Here is a 10000-nt window from a genome sequence, read left to right as displayed (position 1 = left end):
TTCCTGTGCACTTGGAAAGCAGCCTAATCATTAATCTTAACAATAAATTAATTTTCCATCTTGCTCTTCAAAGTTTAAAGAAAACAGAAAAAGAAAAAAAGAAAATGAAAATGAAAATAGAAATAGGGAAACACAATAATTAAAATTCTAAGTCAAATCAAATTTGGATGAATAAGAAGTCATTGTTAATATTTGTTCACTAAAAAAATGAAAATAAATAAACATATTGCAATAAACAAAAGAAATATGTTGACAACAATGGCTTTGTTATGGTATAAACTGACAAAAATAAAACAAAAATGACCACCAAAAATCATTTATTCCACATGTCTAACAACTATTCAATACAAATGATGCAACATTTATATAAAAAAAAACTGGTCTTTAAACTTTTACACTGAAGTGGTTAGTATTCAATAAATCCATAATGGCACATCCTTAAGTACAAAAATAAACACCAGTTCTACACTTAATCCTACATCAAAACATGCTACAAGTTATTGACTTAAAGGTTAATAATGTCACCCATATTAAAGAAATTTCAAACAGGCAATCATATTCAATCTATCAAGTAAATAACCAAATCATATAAAACATTTCTACCCACATATAAGAAACTTCAATAACAGTAACAACTCAAAAGAGCAATATATTTGAACTAATGTACATTGTGTCTAAAATCTCTGTTTGTAGCCTAAGAGGATTTAGCACAAATCCAATGCCTTGTACTTAATGTCCTCTTTACTCTCCCTTGTAGTCTGGCTTCCTCTTTTCTCTGAAGGCCATCAGACCCTCAATTCTGTCTTTTGTTGGGATGACTTGGGCATAACAAGCCTCTTCAATGGACAAGCCAGTGCCAAGGTCGACCTCCATCCCTCGAGAGATGGCAGTCTTGGCCATCTTGACGCCAATGGGGCCGTTGGGGAGGATTTTCTTTGCCAGTTCTAGGGCTTTGTGGTAGGCTGCGTCTCCCGTCTCATTCTGGGGGGTGACATGGTTGACCAGGCCTATCTCTGCTGCTTCTTTGCCATTGAGTATCGCAGCTGTGAAAATCAGTTCCTTGGCCTTCGCAGTGCCAACAATACGGGGTAGTCGCTGGGTTCCTCCAGCACCTGGAATAATTGCAAGTTTTGTTTCCACCAGACCCATTTTTGCTGTGTCTGCTGCAACACGAAGGTCGCAGGCAAGTGCCATTTCAAGGCCCCCTCCGAGCGCAGCACCATCAAGAGCAACAATCACAGGCATGGGTAGGTTCTCAATATCCGAAATGCAGCTACGCGCCTTGGCAACAAAGGGACCGACCTCCTCTGGCTTCATCTTGGCTCTCTCCTTCAAGTCAGCACCGGCACAGAATATACCAGGCACTAGGGACCGCAGCACAACAACCCTTACATCGCGGCTGTGACGGGTATCCTCAATTGCCTCCATGAACTCCTTCAGCAGATTCTTACTGATTGCATTCTTGGCAGCTGGCCGGTTGAACCCGAATACCATAACTCCCTCATGGTCGCCTGTTAACTTTTCCACAACAACGTCTGGGCTGGCTGAAGAAAAACGACGGCTGGGGACAGTTACCCAAGCCGAACGGAACAAGCGGGCACTTGCGCTGCGAATCATGTTCCTAATAGAGTGAGGTGGGTTTCACCTGCAAAGTTGAAGGCAGTGTTGTAAAAGATCTATCAGGAAAGTATAAGAAAGATTGGTAACACCCACACCGATGATATGCTTACATAAAAGACATGAAAAATCTAAGCGATTTTAAATGAATAGAGAAAAAATGTAGATGTCTGAACCTGTATATCATATAAATATGTAGAATAATCAGCTTGTGTGGAGAACAGTAAGAAAATGAATGGAAAATAAGATTTGTTATAATTCCATATAGCATTACAAAATTATATTACAATTTGAATCATGCTAGAGTATCAAACATTGCAAGAAAGGAAAAGACATGAAAGAAAAACATCAACTTATCATATCTCTCTAATGATTCATAATAGTCTATTGATGTGCATGTATATATGTACCGTCCACTATGGCTTTGCTTTAAAAAATATATTTTTTTTACATGTAGATGGCTCCACAAGTGCATAGACAATAATGATTCAGGCCTAGATGACTTCAATTTATTATTTACCTCATTTCTCAAATTTTCCAGACTAAAAAAAAAAATCTTTCCTATTATCATTATTGTTATTAACATTATAACAATAATGATAAAAAAATTAATAATGGTAATAGTACTTACAGAAATCAATTTTCGTGAAAACTCAAGAAATGGGGCCAACAGGTGAGCGCTACTGGTAGGCCTAGTATCTGAATCCTTAGTGACTAAGTACAAAGTGGGGCCATCCATGCATTAAAAAAGTTTTTAAAACAAAACGATAGTAAACAGTCCATGCCTCTAGTGTCAATCTATATGAAAAGCAAGATCTGTATTTCAATATGTGTGAAGAGTATACAGAAACACTAAGCAAAGCAAATTGCCTTAAGCTTTCACCCTAATGGCAACCCAAAAGAGAAATCTATTTGGTGAAATTATTTCTGTCAGAGCCTGTCTTGGAACTTGCGTGGCTATCAGCTGGTTTGTGTTTTTATCCATCTCATGCACAATCTTTTCATATGAACTGATAAAAAAATGATGTGATAAGCCTTGATGTATGGACAAACTCTCTCACTCTCACTCACTCTCTCTCATATTCACACACACACACACACAAAATAATTAACATCTTATATGGAATGCCTTTATGATGAAGAAGAGGTTGAAGAGAAAGAAGAAAAGGAAGAAGGAGAGGAGGAAGAAGAGAAAGAAGGAGAGGAGGAAGAAGAGAAAGAAGGAGAGGAGGAGAAGAGGAAGAAGAGAAAGAAGGAGAAGAGGAAGAAGAGGAAGAAGAGAGAAGAAGGAGAGGAGGAAGAAGAAGAGAAGAGGAGAGAGGAGAAGAAGAAAGAAGGAGAGAGGAGAAGAGAAAAGAGAGGAAGAAGAGAGAAGAAGAAGAGGAAGAGGAAGAAGAGAAAGAAGGAGAAGAGGAAAAAGAGAAAGAAGGAGAAGAGGAAAAAGAGAAAGAAGGAGAAGAGGAAGAAGAGAAAGAAGGAGAAGAGGAAGAAGAGAAAGAAGGAGAAGAGGAAGAAGAGAAAGAAGGAGAAGAGGAAGAAGAGAAAGAAGGAGAAGAGGAAGAGGAAGAAGAGAAAGAAGGAGAAGAGGAAGAAGAGAAAGAAGAGAAAGAAGGAGAAGAGGAAGAAGAGAAAGAAGAGAAAGAAGGAGAAGAGGAAGAAGAGAAGAAGAGGAGAAGAGGAAGAAGAGAAGAAAGAAAGATAGAAGAAGAGAAAGAAGGAGAGAAGAGAAGAAGGAGAAAGAAAGAGAAGAGGAAGAGGAAGAGAGAAGAGAGAAGAGGAAGAGGAAGAGGAAGAAGAGAAAGAGAAAGAAGAGAAGAGAAAGGAGAGAAAGAAGAGAAGAAGAAGAGAAGAAGGAGAGAAGAAGAGAAAGAAGAGGAAGAAGGAAGAGGAGAAGAAGAGAGAGAAAGAAGGAGAAGAGAAAAAGAGAGAAAGGAAGAGGAAAAGAGAAAGAAGGAGAGGAAAAGAAGAGGAGAGAGGAAGAGAGAGAGAAGGAGAGGGGGAAGAAGAGAAGAAGAGGAGAAGAAGAGAAGAAGAAAGGAGAAGAGAAAGAAAGAGAAAGAAGAAGAAGAGGAAGGAAGAGAAGGAGAAGAAGAGAAAAAGAGAAAAGGAAGGGAAGAAGAGGAAGAAGGAGAAAGGAGAAGAAAGGAGAAGAGGAAGAAGAAGAAAGGAGGAAGAAAAAGAGGAAGAGAAGAAGAAAAGGAAGGGAAGAGAAGAAGAGGAAGAGGAAGAAGAGAAAGGAGGAGGGAGAAGGAGAAAAAGGAGGGGGAAAGAAGAGAAAGAGGAAAGAAGAGAAAGAGGAAGGGAAGAAGAAAAGGAAAAAGAAGAAGAAGAGGAAGAAGAAGAAGAAAAGGAAGAAGAAGAAGAAGAAAAGGAGGAAGGGGAAGAAGAAGAAAAGGAGGAAGGGGAAGAAGAAGAAAAGGAGGAAGGGGAAGAAGAAGAAAAGGAGGAAGGGGAAGAAGAAGAAAAGGAGGAAAGGGAAGAAGAAGAAAAGGAGGAAGAAGAAGAAGAAAAGGAAGAAGAAGAAGAAGAAAAGGAGGAAGGGGAAGAAGAAGAAAAGGAGGAAGGGGAAGAAGAAGAAAAGGAGGAAGGGGAAGAAGAAGAAAAGGAGGAAGGGGAAGAAGAAGAAAAGGAGGAAGGGGAAGAAGAAGAAAAGGAGGAAGGGGAAGAAGAAGAAAAGGAGGAAGGGGAAGAAGAAGAAAAGGAGGAAGGGGAAGAAGAAAAGGAGGAAGGGGAAGAAGAAGAAAAGGAGGAAGGGGAAGAAGAAGAAGAAAAGGAGGAAGGGGAAGAAGAAGAAAAGGAGGAAGAGGAAGAAGAAAAGGAAGAAGAAGAAGAAGAAAAGGAGGAAGGGGAAGAAGAAAAGGAGGAAGGGGAGGAAGAAGAAAAGGAGGAAGGGGAAGAAGAAAAGGAGGAAGGGGAAGAAGATGAAAAGGAGGAAAGGGAAGAAGATGAAAAGGAAGAATAAAAAAAGAGGAAGAGGAAGAAGATGAATCAGAAGAGGAAGATGAGGAAGAACAATTAGAAGAGGAAGAGGAAGAGGAAGAAGATGAATCAGAAGAGGAAGATGAGGAAGAACAATTAGAAGAGGAAGAGTAAGAAGAAGAAAAGGAAGAGGAAGAAGATGAATCAGAAGAGGAAGATGAGGAAGAACAATTAGAAGAGGAAGAGTAAGAAGAAAAGGAAGAGGAAGATGAATAATTAGAAGAGGAAGAAGTGGAAGTTGAAAAGTTAGAAGAAGAGGAAGAAGAATAATTAGAAGAATTAGAAAAAGAGGAAAAAGGGGAAGCAGAAGAAGATGAGAAAGAAGGGAAGCAGAAGAAGATGAGGAAGAAGAAGAAAAAGAAGAGGAGGAAGAAGAAGAAAAAGAAGAAGAGGAAAAGGAAAAAGAAGAGGAAGAAGGTGAAGAAGATGGAGAAGAGGAAGAAGATCCAACAGTTTGTAACTTTACTGAATAAATCCTGCAAAGATCTCTTTTCCTTGGCACATATACATCCTTGCAATGAAAAGGTAGCTTCCATTTTTAACCTTTTGACACTGGTGACACATATGGTCTACTAGGAGTTATATCTCATTATTTTCTTTTTACACAAATATAGTTACTCAAGTGCTTAGTCACCAAGGAGGTAATTAGTAGGCCTACTTGACTCACCTCTTTACCATGTTACTTGAAATTTCAGGAGAAAAAAAATGTATATTTACAAATATTATCATGTTAATGGCAAAATTAATAGTAAATAAACTTAAAACATTCTTCCTGAAATTCAAGGAATGGGATAAACAGGTGAGGTCAAGTGGGCTTGCTAATTGACCCGTTGGTGACTTATGGTACATATCTGTCTTTACAGATAGATAAATAAATAAATAAATAATAAAAATAAAGTTGACTGTAGTGGCCCATGCATGATTTGCAATTATTACCTCATAGAAGAAAAATGTCTGAGAATTCACTGATCTGTTTACCTTGCAATATATGTATATTCAAAACTGCAATCATACCAAATTATCTATGATATGTATTTATGTTTCTTTAGTCAAATTTTGTTATTCATATACATTGCCTTCAATATCCTTACCATATTAATTAACTTTTGTGGGTCTTTAGAACTTTTAAAAATTGAAAACTATTAAAATCTTACTTATGATAGCCATAATAGTGAGTAAATGGAAAAGGCTAATCTTTAAATAAAAAATTCTTAAATCTTAAAATTGTATCTCAAGATATTAAAAAAAAAAAGGAAAAAAAAGTAAAGAAGCTAAAGGAGAGCAAAACGTTTAGTTTATCTAACACATTACTATGATCTATATACAAAAAACACATTAAAAAAAATTATATGGCTTATTAACTTCAAACTTTAAAAAGAACCTAAACATATCGGTCACTAAAATAAGGCCAGACTTTATATATCCACACTATATAATTTTGTCAAGTGCTTCTATCCACACCACAATATATATATATATATATATATATATATTATATATATATATATATATATATATATATATATATATATATATATATATATATATATATATATCAATATCATATACAATTTCGTTCTTGCAATAAAACAAAAAAATAAAATAAAATAAAAAGTAAAGTCCATTTTGAGGCTAATACAAAATATCTCGACAATGCTTCACCATAAACTGTATATACATCTTCAACAATGACTTTTAAAAAATATATATTGCTTTTCATATTCAAATGAACATAATTATAGCAAACAAGAGCATGCCAAGGTCCAGCATGATAAGCAGGATTGTCTTATAAAGGAACTATAACGACAACAATTGTTGTATAAATAATTTGTACACGTGAAGAATAGCGATAAAATCAAATATAAAAAAAAATTGGGTTTCCTTGTCCTGTCGAACACCAAGCACGGAGCTGACAGTGACTGAGCTTCCTCTGCTTTGACTGATAAACATTTTGGTTATACATACTTTAAGTTTTTAACGTTTTATGCCTAAATCATTATGGTACTTGTTCAGAATATCAAATGAATATTAAAAAAAACGCATTAATAAACAGAGCTATTTGCAACAAAGAATAACCTGCAGAAAATAAACACAAGCCCACAATCCCTTATCAAAGTCCGCTAGTAATGCTCAAGCAACTAAGTCCAATAGTGCCGTGGTCTCCACCCTTCGCCTTCCCGCAAAGGCAAGGAAACTTCTTCCACGTTTATTCTGGCAAGATAATACACCTTGTAGACCACTTGGGCGGTTTACCATCAGCCTCTGTCTTGCTGAATACATGTAGGAGAGGTCTGTAGGCCTATACCAAAATGCAAACTGCAGGAGCCACAGTCATCTCTTATGGTCCTATTGTGAACAAGTACGATCGGAATAATTGGGCTATGATAAAAAAAAAAGGAAAGAAAAAAAATTTGGCTGGTATCTCCATTATCAAAAATTTAGTTTTTTCACCAGTGTATAGGCTATCTATGGTATCTTCAGTGACATGTCAAGGGTAATACGAGTACATAATATGCTTTGGAAGAACTAATACTATTGCAATGCAACAAAGTTAATGGAGGGTGGGTGGGTAGACCCCAATAAAATTTTGAAAATAACAGTGAATAAACACTATATCATCCATGTTTCTTAATCAACAGATCAACCAATCTCTCAAATGAAGAGAGTCGGACGTCCCTTCAAGAAAGCCAAGGATCAAAGAATGAATTAGTGTTCTTGAATCAGCCGGTGTACGTGCGGTTTGACATGGGCGTTTTATCCCCGTTAAATAACACGGCTCTCACTCCATTTCCTCTTATTCTCCCCTTTCCTCCCCGTCCTCTCGCCTTATCTCTACTCAATATCCTTTCTGCCGAGCTCTTACTTGCTCCCAAAATGTCCCAGATAAAAGCCGGACTGAGATAAGCGCCCTTCTCCCGACGTCGCAGAGAAACAACGAAAACAACCAAACACACAAACACGACAGACGACGTGCCTGGCGGGAAATTATCACCAAATTTCTTTTATTTTATCCAATATATGGCTCTCATTCACTCACCCAGCTCGACAGCAGCCTCGGTACAACAGAGACCCGTGTTCCCTGTAGCTCCGAAGATAACGATGCGGCGAATGTTGGCCATTTTTACACGAAATAAGGATAAACGGAAAGCGATTTGATGATGAAACTCAAGGCAGTGCGTTCGGAAACGAGTGGATTCTTCTTGTCTTATTTTTGATAGGTCTGTGTATGAAAGCAATACCCTTTGAGCCAAGGTGTCATTTCGATGTGTTATTGTTATTTCATATTGAAATTTTAGTGATATCAGTACTGATAGGGCTCCGAGGACAATTATACATTTCTAAGGCCATAAATGAAAGGTATTTTGAAAAAAAAAGTAAATAACCGCATAATCGCAAATATATAAAACCCAGTGCACTGAAAGCAAACCACAACACCAACCAAATTCCAATGAATTAGCCCCTCGACCCCCCCAAATTCCCTGAAACTCGAACGCCGGCCCGTTCCGTGCCCCCGGTCCAGCGTTCCGTTCCGCCATCCCGCTCGGTCCGTCCATCCATCCCGTTCCTGAACAGCGGAACAGTCAATTGAACACGGGAACAGCGCAAGGACGAGGGCCAGAGAGCCTTCTTGAGCTTCGAGGACTTTCGTAAGGCTTTTCGGGCGTGGTGGGAGCGGCGGCGGCGGCGGGGCGTGATGGCGGGCGGCGGCGGCGGGGCGGCGGCGGCGGCGGCGGCCCTCGCGTCGGATATCAGCCGCCGAAACCCGCAGGATGAATACGAACTCATTCAGCGCATCGGGAGCGGGACTTACGGCGATGTTTACAAGGTGCGGGCTGTGGGACCTGGGCTTGTTTTTGTCTCCTTCTCCCCTTCTTTCTCATCCTCTCCCTGCGCTTGTTATCCTTGCTGCCTTGGTTTCTCCTTTGCTACGTAGCCAGGGATTTTTTTTCTTGCTATTTGTCGTCGGGATTTTTTATTTTTTGTCTCTGCTCTCTATTTTTCTATCTCTTTCTCTCTCCTCCTCCTTCACTCTCTCTCTCTCTCTCCCCTCCTCTTCTCTCTGTGCTTGTTGTCATTGTGGATTTTTTCTCTCTCTTGTCATTCATTGTTGTAGGTTTTCTCTCTTCCCATTTATCAAGAGGATTGTTTTCTTTCTTTCTCTCCAGTTCTCCTCTTTGCTCAGTGCTTGTCATCATTGGATTTTCTTAATTACTGTGTTCCATGGGATTTTCTCTCCTCTCTCTCTCCGCAGTTTATTTTCTCTCACTTTGTGGCTTTTACTAAAGATCTTTTTCATTCTAGTAACTGTAAACATTTAGAAGACTCGCTAAATCAGCCACTGGCCTCGTCGGTGCACCAATAAAGGCCATTAAAGCTTCGCCACTTATATTCAGGCGAAAAAGAACTTGTAGGCCTTTACGAGAAGTTATTACCAAATAGGGAATGAGTTCAAATGCCATCACTAGTAATGTATACTAGTTTGGAGAGTCGTTGGCTGTTGCTATTGCAGACGTCTCACTGATCACTTGGCATGGTGTCACTTTTGGATTTCATTTTAGATTGCAGGGCACCCTATACAGATTATAGACAAATTTAGCTTGGATTCGGTTAAATTTGGCCACTATCATTATGAGGAGAAGTACGGTCTCGGAAGCTGTGTTTTGTCTCTCGTAAACATGTAGTCTTCATATGTACCACAGGTATTTTGTTTCTCCAGTCCTCGTTTTCTGTCTTGCTTCTTCTTTGTCATCTTTCTCTATTATTATTCATTGTGAAGGGATTATCTCTTGCTCATCTTCTCTCTCTTGCTGTTTGAGAATAGGGATTTAGTCTCCCTCTCGTTTGCTGTGCTGTTAATGGAAATTTTGTTTTTGTTTTTTTTCTTTCTCTCTGTTTTTATTGGTTATGTTGTTAGTTTTCATTTTTTTATTTTTTCGTTCTAGTTCCAGTGATTAGTCTGACAATAAGATCTGCAATCTGTTATTGATTTTATTTCTACTCTTTGAATTTAATGGGACTTAATCTAATTTCATCTTTATTTGTCTTTCTTTATTGTTTTGGGACTTTTTTTCTATCTCTTTCTAGGTTATAGGCCTATCTTTTGTTTATTGGTTAGCAGTGGGGGTTTTGCTTTGTATTTTTAGGCCTTTTACTGAGTGGGGGGAATGGGAGGCTAAATTTAGCATTTTTTAGGTATGAAATGGAGAGGTTTCAGTTCATTTGGACAATTTGTTTTAGTATTATTATTAATATTATGATTTTAAGGTATGAAATAATTTTTTGTTTGGTTTCATTTTCTTTTATTTATAAGATTTTGAATGTTAAGAGGTCTTAATGAGAGTTGATTATAGAAGAGGGATATGAACAGATTTATATATTAATTATTGTAGTTTGATTATACCTA

General features: G+C 38.0%; 3 protein-coding genes across 17 annotated transcripts in view; 1 reads left to right on the top strand and 2 right to left on the bottom strand.

The window, feature by feature from the left end:
* LOC122245945 (flavin reductase (NADPH)) overlaps positions 1 to 7806 on the bottom strand; it is a 20283-nt gene extending 12477 nt beyond the window's left edge. Inside the window, exon 1 of the mRNA XM_043004114.2 lies at positions 7634 to 7806. Coding sequence (XP_042860048.1) covers positions 7634 to 7715 — 82 coding nt within the window. The 5' untranslated portion in view covers positions 7716 to 7806. The remainder of the gene's footprint in view (positions 1 to 7633) is intronic.
* Positions 301 to 7581, bottom strand: LOC147469152 (methylglutaconyl-CoA hydratase, mitochondrial). Of its 4 annotated transcripts, none has more exons than XM_043004109.2 (2): positions 7460 to 7581; positions 301 to 1645 (listed from the first exon to the last, which is right to left on the bottom strand). In XM_043004109.2, exon 2 carries the CDS (start codon positions 1615 to 1617, stop codon positions 742 to 744), a length of 876 nt encoding a protein of 291 aa, XP_042860043.1. In that variant the 5' UTR covers positions 1618 to 1645; positions 7460 to 7581; the 3' UTR covers positions 301 to 741. The 4 variants fall into 4 exon arrangements, with proteins under 4 accessions (XP_042860043.1, XP_042860046.1, XP_042860047.1 ...); XM_043004112.2 differs by lacking the exon at positions 7460 to 7581 and adding an exon at positions 7380 to 7404; XM_043004113.2 differs by lacking the exon at positions 7460 to 7581 and adding an exon at positions 2488 to 2511.
* Positions 7807 to 8107: 301 nt separating the features above from the next.
* Positions 8108 to 10000, top strand: part of hppy (MAP4K3-like protein hppy) — an 80352-nt gene continuing 78459 nt past the window's right edge. For 4 of the 12 annotated variants that reach the window (XM_086550044.1, XM_086550042.1, XM_086550043.1 and 1 more), the window contains exon 1: positions 8174 to 8422. In XM_086550044.1, coding sequence (XP_086406170.1) covers positions 8291 to 8422 — 132 coding nt within the window. In that variant the 5' untranslated portion in view covers positions 8174 to 8290. Of the gene's footprint in view, positions 8423 to 10000 lie in introns of all 12 variants that reach the window. The other 8 variants (XM_043004093.2, XM_043004094.2, XM_043004092.2 and 5 more) reach the window with 5 other exon arrangements.

This window comes from Penaeus japonicus, unplaced genomic scaffold (assembly GCF_977035675.1).
Source record: "Penaeus japonicus unplaced genomic scaffold, GWHDUDI00000001_assembly GWHDUDI00000023, whole genome shotgun sequence".
NCBI lineage: Eukaryota > Metazoa > Arthropoda > Malacostraca > Decapoda > Penaeidae > Penaeus > Penaeus japonicus.
The sequence above is the reverse complement of the archived record's forward strand: the minus strand, read 5'-3'. Positions and strand labels throughout refer to the sequence as shown.

What these genes read in the sequence shown, in the direction of transcription:
- LOC147469152 (XM_043004109.2), bottom strand. Translation starts at nt 1,617, where the DNA reads ATGATTCGCAGCGCAAGTGCCCGCTTGTTCCGTTCGGCTTGGGTAACT.